General features: G+C 41.1%; 1 protein-coding gene and 1 long non-coding RNA gene across 2 annotated transcripts; one reads left to right on the top strand and one right to left on the bottom strand.

Annotated features, from left to right (window-relative positions):
- Positions 1–1,571: 1,571 nt before the first annotated feature.
- AARD (alanine and arginine rich domain containing protein) lies at positions 1,572–8,498 on the bottom strand. Its single transcript, XM_054497904.2, has 2 exons — positions 8,178–8,498; positions 1,572–4,178 (listed from the first exon to the last, which is right to left on the bottom strand). The coding sequence occupies exons 1-2, from the start codon at positions 8,496–8,498 to the stop codon at positions 4,035–4,037; spliced, it is 465 nt and encodes a 154-aa protein (XP_054353879.2). The 3' UTR covers positions 1,572–4,034.
- A 40-nt stretch (positions 8,499–8,538) lies between these two features.
- On the top strand, positions 8,539–11,081 carry LOC129042210 (uncharacterized). Its single transcript, XR_008504078.2, has 2 exons — positions 8,539–8,809; positions 8,946–11,081. It is a non-coding gene; the product is annotated as an uncharacterized LOC129042210 (long non-coding RNA).
- The last annotated feature ends 2,473 nt before the right edge of the window (positions 11,082–13,554 follow it).

Raw genomic sequence — 13,554 nt, 5'->3', positions numbered from 1 at the left:
TAAACACCAAGTTCAAATAGTTCCAAAAACAGGTCCTATACACCTACAAGTCACTGTGAGGATTAAATAAGCTGATACATGCACAGTTCTTGGCACAATGGCTGGTACAGGAGTGGTGGCTGATTCCTTTGCTAGTTTCATCGTTATTACATTTCAACAGATCCCTCTTGTACTGGTCCCAGAAGAGAAAGACTATAACATTATTGCTCCTAAGGAAGAGGTGAAGCCCTCTCACCACCAATATGCATCAGTGTCAGAATCAGGAAGCAGATGAGAGGTACACAGCCCCCTGAGAAGCAGTGCTTGACACAGGCTACTGTAATAGGTGTCCACCCATCTGAATCCTACTGCTCAGCACTCAGCTCAGATGGAACAAGAGGCTGCCAGACGAGAGGTAGGCAGGGTGGCACAGACTCAACTGTCACCCTAACTGTATTTCTCACCCTACCATAACCTTCGTTACTGACATGGTCAAAAAGGAAACAGAGGCTGCGGCAATGGCAGCAGCAGCAACAATGAAAGCAACCAAGAGAGAAGGCAGCTGGCACTGGAGGTCCTCGTGCCAGGTTCCAGGCACAGAGGGATTCTGGCAGTGATTACAGTGGTAAATAGAGCTGATGGTTGTGCCGGGGCCCTGGGCCCTGCCAGGAAGGGAGCAGGGGAGATGAGATTCTTATAATTACACTGGTTTAGACTCAGCCATCATGGGGTTACCCACAGAGGACTCTGATCTGTCCCCAGGCTGGGAGTTGCAGAAGCACCTGTTACAGCAGAAGTCATTTGGCAAGCCAAACAAAATGCGGATTCATCCAGGCCACCTGTAAAGGAATTTAATGCCTAACAACCTATGCAAAGCTTCTAATTGTCATAATTAATTTGGCATCTATTCACTGGTAGGTGCTAAACAAGTACCATATGGTGAAAGCCCATTTCCTGCTAACGTGGTTTAATCCCCCATATAATTAAAGCTGTGAGAAATTGTGTCATTTGAAAAACCCAAGCACAATATTTTCCTCACAAAACTGTTTTTAGTGTCTCTTCTTTTGGCCTTCTCTCTCCCACTATTGTTATGAACATCTTACTTTCTTCAGTTTATCCAGCTACTGCTTCCCCGATGCATAATTTAGGTTATAATTATTTTCTCATTTTCCCCTCCAGCTGGCACTAGTTTGATCGCTCCCATTTCATAGATCTTTAAAATGTCACACTGTTGCTCCAGCTTATTTAGAAATCCTGGAAAGAGGGGAAGTGTAGATTGCAGGGCAGCCTCAGCCCTCAGAAAAGTTTCTCTGCTTTCTCATGTGTCCCAGCTGACAGGATGCCAGGCCAGCAAGCTAACAACCAACAGCTGAGCGCCGTGGCAAAGAACTATATAAAGACAATCATCGGGCTTCTGCTACTTTACAAACAAAAGGCAAGAGATAGCATACTGGAGAGAAAACAAAATAAAAATTTTTAATAATGATAGTGTCCCATGTATCAATCTCCCATTGTATTTCCACATTGCACAGTTAATATCAGAGGCCACCTCCACTGACTCAGACTTCCATAAACAAGACACTTTGGACACAAAGGAGTTTCTCACTCTGTTTCTGTATCTGCCGCCTCTAAAAAATACAGTGATCCAAAAGTTCATCACTAAAAGATGTGGGGGAAAAGTGGTGACCAAAACTTGGCAATACAATAATGGACCTTTTTAAACCTAAAAATGTGAAAAACAATGCATCAATTTTCATACTTTCTCTTTTAAATTTTCTTTCTTTTGATCCCCAACATATTATCAGTATAATCAAACGACATTAGTATTAACCAACATCAGCAGTCTGTATTCTGTAAGGAATTGAGCTCATACAATGAATCACCTCGAGTATTTTTTAAACACAAAATTACAACAATTTATCAATGTTAATCTTTAAAACACACTTAAGAATGATTGTCCCAAAGGTTAAGTAGAAGCTTTTTCAAAAAACAGACCACAAGGAACTATGCCAACCCTTTCCTAAAAATTTCTATAAAATTCAAAGGAAGAAATAAACAGGAAATCTAGTTTACAAATGAAATTTAATATAGTAGTCATGTATTTATAGGCCAAGAGCTCATATGCAAAACGTGTGAAGGAACGTTTTGGCAGATGCTGGCGACTGCTCATCTGCCAATGCTGAACTTGGTAACTCCTCATTTATACAGAGGGAAATTAAGTACCAAAGGGCTAGAATAATTTACTTATTGTGGAAAAAGAAGTTAAGGACAAACTAAACTTAGTCCAGATAATTATCAGATCCTCATACACATAAAACAACTTGATTTTATTTTTTTTTATTTGTTTTTTCGGGGCCAAGTACCCCTCTGTCACCCAGGCTGGACTGCAGGGGCATGATCTCGGCTCACTGCAACCTCCACCTCCCAGGTTCAAGTGATTCTTATGCCTCAGCCTCCTGAGTAGCTGGTACTATAGGTGAGCACCACCACGCCCTGCTAATTTTTGTATTTTTAGTAGAGATGGGGTTTTGCCATGTTGGCCAGGCTGGTCTCAAACTCCTGAGTTCAAGCAATCTGCCCACCTCGGCCTCCCAAAGTGCTGGAATTACAAGCGTGATCCACCATGCTGGCCCTTGTATTTATTTTAAAAAGAGAAAGACTGTGTCTCTGTCTTCAAGAACTGATTTTTATAGTTTATTAAATATTAAAATTACATAGCTTGTTATAAATTAATTTGTATTTTACAGACAATAACCATTATAAATATCACTTAGATCTGCAACTATTTTATTAACTTTACTGTTTGCATTAAAAAGACAGCACTTTTTGGATACAGTTAGATAGTCCAATTCAACAGTAAGAACCATTTTAACTCCTAAAACTGAACAACTGTATTAGTTATGAACACTAGATACAAGTCATGAAACTCCAGCTTGAATTTACTTAGGCAAAAAGAGATTTTATGAGAAGGATATCAGAATATTTCATGTACATAAACAAGAGCAAGGCCTGGAATCTTATACAGCTAGACCCCAGGAACAAGGAAGCGAAGCACCCTCCCTCCCTCCCTCCCTCCCCTTTTGTGCTTTTAGTGGTTCCGTTTCAGTCACCTCTATTAGGGTGTGGGCTTTCTCACATGGTGACCACCAGCAACTTCCAAGCCCCTGATCCACAGCTTCTACTGGCAGAAATATTCACCTCCTCTTTCAGTGCCCATTCAAAAAATCCTAAGGACAAACCCATCTGGCTGCCTTGAGCTGCATGACTATATCCAGGAAGGTGGAATACCATTAGTCACAGGCCACCTAAAGGGCATGGTTAGAATCCAAGTAGAAACAATTCTCCACAAGAAGCAGGGCAGGCTGCTGGACAGACAAACCGAGAATAATCAAAAACAAGCACGAACTCTGAAAGCTCAGGCAATGCCAGAAAGGTCAGGTGACATAAGGTTGAATACCGAAAGTTGGCATTAAAGCATTCTCTGAGTGAGAGAGAGAGAGAGAGATTTATCTATAGTTATATTTTACTTCTATGTCTCAGTAAAAATAACAAATAAATAACTTTAAAACTTGGTAATACATCATTTTTCTCTCCCCTCTGTTAGATGTTTTTCTGTCACCTTCCCCCGTCACCTAAGTTTTGGGTCTATAAATTGCCCCTCAAAACTTATGCAAAGCATAATGTGTTCATCAGAATTGTTTCAGGGTTGTATGCGTTAGTTTTAGGATCCAGAGCTTTGCGTGTGCGTTTTTTTTTTGAGATGGAGTCTCGCACTGTCGCCCAGGCTGGAATGCAGTGGCATGATTTCGGCTCACTGCAAGCTCTGTCTCCTGGGTTCACGCTATTCTCCTGCCTCAGCCTCCCAAGTAGCAAGGACTACAGGCGCCCGCTACCATGCCTGGCTAATTTTTTGTATTTTTAGCAGAGGCGGGGTTTCACAGTGTTAGCCAGGATGGTCTCGATCTCCTGACCTCTTGATCCGCCCACCTCAGCCTCCCAAAGTGCTGGGATTACAGGCATGGGCCACCACGCCCAGCCCTTGTGTGTGCATTTCTTTATTCCGGATTCGCAGCATCATCTTTTGGGCTTTGGGAGTCTGATGTAATTTCCAGTTCATACTCCTTTTTCAATTGCTGCACTTTCATGTTTAGGTCCAGTAAAGTTCTAGGCAGCTGGTGGTTTTGGAAATGCATTTCCACCTAAAAGTTAGAAAAAAAATAAAAATGTTTATTAGCCTGAGATGCAGATCAAATGAAACCACTCTTTGACTACACAAAAGAAATAAGAAGTCTGTAGGAAAAGAAAATAAGATATCAAGAAAGATGTATTTCTCATCTTATTCTCCAGTTCTAACTGTTTGGTCTGGCTATAAAACTGACTTTCTATATGACAAGGTAAAATCCAGATATATAAATAGCTTTTGAAATGGCCTTGAAATGAAAACAAAAATAGCTGATGCACAAAGCTGTCCATATGAAAAATACCTATGCACCAAAGGCTGTTTTCAAGGAATAGCATGTGATCCACAATGAAATCATTTATCTTTATGTGCCTTCTGAGCCACAGGATAACTGCCTACAGCCACCTGAGTATTCAGAATCTGTGCCTATTTACTTGATTACTTATCATTTCAAGTTTTCAGGATTTTAAATGGTCTACCTGCTGAGCAAAAACATTTAACAACACCTTAGAGACACATGTATAGTTATGTGTACTTATATAATGTAACATTTTTCACTCTGGAGTGAAATCTGTTGGATATCAAGGCTGATTTATACCATCCTCCAATGGGAGTTTATGAAGGTCCTCGTGTATTTAAAAAAAGATCTCTAGGGCATGTTACCTGGGGGCAGTCCAAGAAAGCTTAGTCCAACATAATCTTTGTATTATAACTGAAAACTAATGATCGACTACTTGCAAATTTCTTCAGCTAGGGCTTGTTTAATGCAGTTCATGAGGAATTTGTTCTCTCTGCTAAAAAAGCTTCATCAGCTTGTCAATAGAAACCACCCCAGGATGAACCAGGACAGTGTGTTGGTAAAAAGCAAATATTCATGGTCATCTAATTTGCAAAATAAAGCTACTGGATAAAATTATCTTTCAGTTTTTCTCTGAGACATTCTTCTCCATTCTGCAGCACCTAGAATCATTTTTCTGACAGTAAGAATTAGCAAAGAATAAAGTAAATGAATATCCAGCAAACAAGCAGTAACAGTAACCACAACAACCACCACAACAAAAAACCCTTGCACCTTGCCTGCAGGAAGCTTCAGCTCTCTAGGGTGGCCCAGATGCTCTATAATCCTGCCCTACTTTGAGCTTCCTTTCCTGGCCCTTTTTCTCATGCCAGTTCCCATTGCAGCTAGTCAGAAACCTTGCCAGTCCCTAAATAAATGCTGAGCTGAAGTACACCTCTTTCTGTCCCCATTTCTGTTTAAGATGCCCTTTGCCACCTCTCTCTGCTGAACCCAGTCAAATGCCAGCTCTTCTGAGAAGCCCTCCCTGATTGCATGGGCAGACATAATTGCCTCTCATCTGTGCATCCACAGAACTCCGTACAAGTGCCTCATAACACGCTGACCAGACAAGACTGATGATTTTGAGGGTAGAGGCTGTATCTTATTCATAATTGTATCCCCAACTAAGAGTGCACTGCCTGGGCACACAACCTAGTAGGTTCTCTGTGTGTTTGTTATAAGAGTGAGTGAATTAATTAATTAATTAACTGATGACTATCCATTCTATACTTTTATGCAAGAATCAAGGAGAAAAATTATTGGTAATGATTTACCATCTAAGTAAAATAAGTATGTATAATTCACACTTATTTAGGAAATTCAAACATCAATGGTTCTTTAACTTTTCTTTCATCAAAGATCCCTTTGAGAATCTGATGAAAGTTATGAACCCTCTCTGAGGAAAAACTACATGCACATCAAAAATTCTGCATACAATTTTAGGTATATAGAACCCCTGAAATCCACTCACAGACCCTAGAAATGAATGATTCTTACTAAGAAAACCCAGTCAAACAACAGAAAATAGTATAAATAGCAACACAACTCTAAATTAATTAAATTTATTCATCGTTCCTTACAAATACCATCCTAATATATGATACATGTACATTTGTATAGGAATGTATGTCAGTTCCTGTAAAAATCCAGTTAATAGCCAAAAATCGAAAACTGAGTCTTCTAGTGGTAATGATATTAAGGTACAGTATCCACACTCTTTTGCCTGTTCCTTATGACCAGGATAAAATGATTGACCAAGATGTTGACCATCGTCTGTAACCCAAGGACACATTATTTGTGTATGTGTAAACTTCTCTGGCCCCTTTCCAGAAAAACTCCTGATTTTTTAATAGGAATGTATCTGTTCTTTTTTGGTACAGTCAGAGTCCAAGGTCTCTAGTAATCATTATAATAATAAGAGCCACTAAACAATACCCATGGTCTAAGCATTTCATAGAATATTATCTCACATAAGCTCTGGAATCCTGTGAGATTATAAATTCCATTTTACAAATGGGTAAACAAACTCAAACTGGCTAAGTAACGATCCCAAAGTTGTAGGGCCAGCAAGTGTTAGCAGAACCTGTAAATGGTAATGTTGGTATTTGAGCCCTCATCTGTTTAGATTTTATTGCCACCAGCGGTCTACAGCCATACCACCCTGAACGCACCCGATCTCGTGAGATTTTATTGCCACCCCCAACATATTGCTTGTCTAAAGCTCCTAACAAGCAACTTATTAGAATGTTATGATTGAAAGCTGTCTCCGAGCTTATTCAGTGTAATCTCCTCATCTGATTTAAATATGAGTCCCCTGAGGCTCAAGAAGGAGTACTGGCAGATCCCAAGACTACAATGCAGAGATGGCTGCGCCAGGTTTCAGGCTTCCGGTTTAGCATCCTGGCCCATAGCACAGGCCTCCAGTGGCCAAATGAGGTGGCTCCGGCTACCCGGCTGCTCAGGCTCACTGCTTAGGCTCAGGGTGAAAACCAGGTGTTTCTTCGACATTGTTGGATCAGATAGTAAATCTGGTAGTAAATCTAATGTAACCCATGTTAACAATCTGAATCTGACAAGGAATTCAGGATATTGTCCTTTTTTTTTTTTTTTTTTTTTTGAGACGTTTCACTCATGTTTCCCAGGCTAGAGTGCAATGGCGCAATCTGGGCCCACTGCAGCCTCTGCCTCCCAGGTTCAAGCGATTCTCCTGCATCAGCCTCCAGAGTAGCTGGGATTACAGGCGCCAGCCACCATGCCCGGCTACTTTCTGTATTTTTAGTAGAGACGGGACTTCACCATTTTGGCCAGGCTGGTCTCGAACTCCTGGCCCCAGGTGATCCACTTGCCTCGGCCTCCCAAAAAGCTAGGATTACAGGCGTGAGCCACAGCTCCGGCCTAATACTGTTCTTCTTAAACTCAGAAATGCGATAACATTCTTAAATAAGACAATTTACTGATGGTTGGATCAGTTCTAAAGTAGTGGTTAATTGTACTAGTAATCAGTGCAAAAGAGAAGACTTTTCCAAGTCAAGTCTCCACTGCACACTTTCCTAGGCAGCACCATTTTAAAGTCTGAATTGCTCCTATTCATTGTGTCCTTTTCAAGTTTGTGACTAATTTCCAGTTTTTTGAATTAAAAAAAATCAGTCAGCTAAAATATTTACCTATACACCCTCCTGTTTAATATTCGGATGTAACCTGTGTAATGTTCAAAACGGTGCAATTTTACAAAATACCTTATCACTTCCAGTTTTCTAAATTACTACCCACGGGAAAGATAAGAATAAAACTTGCGAGGCATAAAGAAAGAGTTACTGATGGACACACTCCATCAATCCCAAGAGAGAGTTTATTTCATGGAAATTTCCTCCTCCACGAGCCATACATACACAGTCACAGTTCCCTACACGGCAGAAAACTATAGAAACGGGTTGGGGAGGAGACATCTTGGGTATGTCACTGGTAGACCAGGCACCCCCGCCCCTACCCCCCCACCATGGGTCCTGCAGGGCCCCTTTCCTTCCCAACGATGCTGGGGAGGCGGGGGCGTCAACGCCGTGTCCAGACCTGAGCTGGTCCCCCAAGGCCTCGGGTGGGCTACGCGGCCAGCGGCTCTGGAGCCGGAGGAGAGGACCCGGGAGAGGCAGCCCTGGGAGCCGTCCGCCCAGCCCGCGCTCTCACCAGCTCCGCCCGCAGCCTGGCCAGGGTGGCCTCGACGCGCGTCCAGCTCTGCTCCTCCCGCGCCGCCGCTGCCGCCGCCTCCTGCGCGCGCCTCGAGGTCGCGCGCTGCACCGCCCACTGGAAGGCGTGCGTCAGTCGTCGTCTGAGGTCCTCCAGCAGCGGGCTGGCGGCCAGGGCCTCCTCCTGGGTGTCCGTGCTCCTGCCGTCCCCTAGGAAGCCGCACGCGGGACGAGGTGGGAACCAAAGCTCCCCTCTACCTGGGAGTCCCTGGAGCCCCTGGGAAAGTCTCTCTCTGCAGCGGCGGAAGTCCCCGGGGCCCATCGCGGAGACGCCTGGTGACTGCTCTAGCGCTGCTGCTGAAAGATGAGTTTCCAAGTTTGATGTTTAGGGCGGGGTCAGGGCGGGGGCGGAGGTAATTCAAGGACCCTTGCCAAGTGGGACGCTGCAACTGCCCCGCCATTCAGAGACGCTCCTTTGCTCCCAGTCCCATCTTAGTCCCCCATGAGCGACAGAGGAAGGAGACGGTTCCCATAACTCTAGGAGAAGTTTCAGCTGGGTTGCTTTTTTCTGCTGCTTGAATTGAAAGGAAGTCTTTCTAAGGAGGCGGCTTGGGAACTGAGCAGTCAGTCTACGTAAGTGGAAGTTGGGGTACAGGTGGAAGGTTTGTGACCAAAGGTAGAATATTTCAACCCAAAGCCTTCCTGGTTGCCTTGATCGCCTAATACTTCATTCCTTAAAAACAATTTTTTTCTTCCTACTCTCTGCCAGGCACTTTGCCAAGTTTGGTGGATGCAAAGGCTTAATTGGACTCCTCACCTTTCCCCAGGTATTGCCCGCAGTCAAGGGGGAGAGCCTTGGCCCTGCTTGCTAGTTAGAATGTACTTTCTACAGGTTCAGCAAGGCATACCTGGAAGTCTGAGTCTCCATGCTCCTTTCTGTGTTTGACTCCTGTCTGCCATGTCCACGTTTATGAGGGGGTTAAAATGAAAAATCAAAATTCCCCTTAGCCCAAAGTGTGTGTGTTTAATTCCCAACTGGTAAGGTTTGGATCTGTGTCATCACCAAATTCCAGTGGAATTGTAATCCCCAGTGTTGGAGGTGAGGCCTGGTGGGAGGTGATTGGATCCTGGTGGTAGAGTTCTCATGAATGGTTTAGCCCCATCCCCGCCTGGTACTTTATAGTGAATGAATTCTTACGAGATCTGGTTTTTTAAAGTGTGTGGCACCTCCCCTCTCTCTCTCTCTCACTCCTGCTCTGCCATGTAAGACACTTGCTCTCGCTTTGCCTTCCACTATGAGTAAAAGCTCCCTGAGGCCTCCCCAGAAGCAGATGCTGCCATGCTTTCTGTATAGCATGCAGAACCATGAGCCAATTAAACCTCTTTTCTTTCCAAATTACCCAGTCTCCGGTATTTCTTTATAGCAGTGGGAGAACAGACTAATGCACCAACTCTAGGTAATCACATGCCAATATTACTTGTATGTCCTTTATCAAAGAACATATTCTGCCTCTTTTTTATCTAATAGAGAATTTCTAAAAAGGAGTGAACAATCAAAACTTTTGTATGATCATAGAATGCAATTACAAAAAAAAAACAAAACATAGTTTAGACACAACTCTCACCTTATTCATTATTCATTCATTCATTCAAACGTCAACAAGTCATTTGCAATGTTCCAGGGTCCATGGTAGGCATTCAAGGCAATAACAACTTATTTTATTCATGCTTAGTATATGTCAGGCAATTTTTATGTATTTAATCTTCACAGCAACCTTGTGAGGTAAGTACTATTAGTTTCTGCATTTTACAGTTGAGGAAACTAAGGGAAGAGGTTAAGAGGTACACCAAAGATCTCAAAGCTAGTAAGGGATCCACTAGAAATTTGCACATAGGAAGTCTGGCCTGTGCTCCAAACCACTGGGATACACCCTGGATACTCTTTATCTCCCAAAGAGGAAGAGAATTGCTCAGTTTATATGTTGCATGAGTGAATGAGAGTGAATAAGTGTTTAAATTCACTATACTCATAAAATTTGGCTCTATTGAAATGGCTTAAGGCTCAACTGGATAAGGAGCAATACAGGTTACTCGGCCTGTGCAGATAATCTACTAAATTCAACAGCTTGCAATAGTTTACAACTCAAGCAGAGTAAAATTCCTACCATTGTATATTGCTTCATAAAGATTCCCTAGAAACATCTGAAGATGTGTTGTCTTGGTAGAAATTATAAAAATCCATGTGGTCTGCCATGCAGCAACAGAGTATGAATTTAGGGTTTTTTGTTTGTTGGTTGGTGATAGGTTGATGGGGCTTGAAAACCACCACTAGTCAATGTACAATATAAAGGTTTAAAATGAATTTTTTGCTATGATTTTTCACTTCCATTTCCAGATCATTTACTTTAACAAGAATTTCAGTTAAGTTCAATTTAACTCAACAGTAAATGGTGCATGTTCAGCGTTAAGAATTGTGCCATATGAGGGAGATACAAAGATGAATAAGGCATAATTTTTGTCCCCCAGAAGCTTAAAACCTGAGGAAGCAAATTTATTGATTCATTCATTTAACAATATTTATTTAATGTCTTATTATGTACCAAGCATTACACAAGGAGCTCAAGCTACAATGGCAAACCAAAGAGACAAAATGTTTTCTTAAAATAAGCTGGTTTACCACAAATTAATAATTTTCTTCTATAGGTTAATTTTTCAGTTATGGTACACCTTGAATTTTACAATTTTTTTTCTTTCTCTTACACAGGAAAGCAAATTGAAGAATTGGAGCACTGAATATAACATACACAGACATTTGAATTACAAATGTATTAATTATTTATTGCTGCATAACAAATTACTCCAAAATTCAATGGTTTAAAAAAATAAACATTTATTATCTCTGACAGTTTCTGTGGAAAAGAATTTGGGAACAGCTTAGGTTATGGTCCTCAGCTTTTGTGCTGTTGTAACCAAATGTCAGGCAAGGTCTCCATCCTCTGAAGCTGGATGTGATTGGAGCTGGAGGATCTGCTGGCAAGGTGGATCACTTAGATGAATCACTCAAATGCCAGGCAATTGGAGCCAGCACTTGGTGTGAGGCCTCAGTTCCTCTCCATGTGAACTCTTCCCTACTGTTGTGTAAGCGTCTTCATGATATAGTGGGTAGACCTCCCTCAAAACAAGAAGAGAGAAATACAGAGAGCTCTTTACATGTGCTCTGAACTACATTTTTATGACCTGGCTTTGGAAGTCAGTTATTACCATTCTGCTGATCAGTATCAAGTCTCTAAGTTGGAGCCATATTCAAGGGGAGGAACCTCAGCTCTACCTTTTGAAGTAGGGAGTATCAAAATTTTCCAAATATATTTTTTAACTACAATGGGAGAAATATATGTACATTACATATAAGTAAACAATGATACAAATGACTTCTGACTTCCTGCAGTAAAAAAAAGTCCAGAAAACCTTGAGATATTTTTAAACGCAGAGAGAAGTAAATTAACACAGAATTCTATGTTCAGCAAAAATATCCTTCCAAAAACCAATCTCAAAAAGCATGTTTTTAAAAAAGGAAAATTAGGAAAATTTGTCACAAGCAGACTTACACTATAAGAAGTACTAAAGGAAATTCCTCAGGCTGAAGTAAAATAATAGTAGAGGGAAACACAGATCTTCAGGAAGAAATGAGTAACATAAGAAATGGTAAGTATCTAGGTATACATAAATTACTTTGATTCCTCTTAATAAACAAATATATTGTTTTATATATGTGTTTTTAAAAAACAAATATATATATTGTTATATATAGTCGTTTTTTAACTTAATGATTAGGAAATACCTATATCTTGTTCACAACAACACAAAACCCATTTAGCACATACTAGATGATCAATTGCCTAGTTAATTAAACTGAACAAAATATTTGATTCCCTCTATTTCCCTGATCTTCATCTCTGGCATTTGTTTCACTGCAGTAATCCAGTCACATGAGCCACACCTGAAAGTATACTATCACCCAGAATGATACCTTTAAAAGCCTGAATTCTGAAAATCTATTCTCAGTCCACATCCTTTTTTCTATCCACAATTCACTCTGGCCCCTCAATTCAAGAGAAATGGCTTTCTGAAGTACTCTTCTGTTTCTCTTTTCCCACCCAGAATCTTGTGGTAAATTATTTCAGCTAACTCATATCAGCACCTTCTAGTGCTCTATCCACCTGGCCTTCTGCCAACCCTACCCAGTTAATTTCAATCCTATTTATTCAATGTCTTTACTCCTATTTTTAAGCGGTCAATGTGATGCCCGACTTCAACTGTCCTCTCAGCATTACACAACCATCCCTTGATTCATACCTCCCTGGCCACCTCAAATCTCTCACAAAGACAGTGTGGACTCTGACCACCACCTACCCTCTCGTTGTGTCTCCATTCCCATTATACTGCACAGAAACCATTTTTTACTTCACTGAGGTGAGAACTGACAACTGTTAACTCACATAGCACTTAGTATATGCCAGCTACTATTTCCATTTGCTTTACATTCCCTTCTCACACCAACCCTATGAGGTAAATGCCAAAACTAACAACATTTTACAGATGGAAAAACTAAGGCACAAAGACATTAAGTAATTCCTTGAAGGTCGCAACCCTTAGAAAGTCATGGAGTGAGAAGTTAGCCCCATTCTGTGCTGTCTGCTCCTGGTACCTTGCCTTTTCATAAAGATGGTCAGGTGGAGACACCCTCAATTTATATTTCTTTTACCTCCAAACATCAACATCTTAACCTATTACTCTGTTTTCACCACCAAGCTCAAAGAGGGAACAAGAGAGAACACTTAAAAGAGAGCAGGATGCTTCCTCCTTTGAGCCAAGAACAGATGAAAAATGGATAAAGTTATAAATACTGAAAAGGCGTAACATATGGAAGATAATTAATAAATCAACCAAAGTAAAAAACAGGGGTTACAGGAAAATATGAAGCAAATATAATGAAAAGAAACTTGTTCATGTATATTCATTGCAGGACTATTTGTTATAGTGAAAATTGTAAACAACCAAAATATATACCAACACATGAGGAAGGGGAGAATCTCCATTCTCCCCTTCCTCCTTACTAAAAGAACTGATTGTTGGTGGTATCAATACATCTGACTAAAGTATTAAATTTCCCTTAATTCCTGACAGAAAGGGATGGCTATGTGTTAAGATATGACCAATGAGATATAAACAGGAATTGTTAGGTAGGACTTGTACAAAAGTGTTTTAAAGGGGGATTGACTTTACTGGCACACCAATTTGTTCCTTACCTTTCACTTCTTCCTGACTGGAATGAAGATTTGATTGCTGGAGCTCCAACAGTCACTTTGGGACCATAATAT

Source organism: Pongo pygmaeus, chromosome 7 (genome assembly GCF_028885625.2).
Source record: "Pongo pygmaeus isolate AG05252 chromosome 7, NHGRI_mPonPyg2-v2.0_pri, whole genome shotgun sequence".
In the NCBI taxonomy this organism is placed as follows: Eukaryota; Metazoa; Chordata; class Mammalia; order Primates; family Hominidae; genus Pongo; species Pongo pygmaeus.
This window is presented reverse-complemented; position numbering and strand designations above follow the sequence as displayed.

Excerpts from the sequence above, each read along its gene's own strand:
- AARD (XM_054497904.2), bottom strand. The coding sequence starts at position 8,498 with ATGGGCCCCGGGGACTTCCGCCGCTGCAGAGAGAGACTTTCCCAGGGG. Across the intron at positions 4,179-8,177 it reads CCAGGCTGCGGGCGGAGCTG|GTGGAAATGCATTTCCAAAA; the intron begins GTGAGAGCGCGG and ends TCTAACTTTTAG.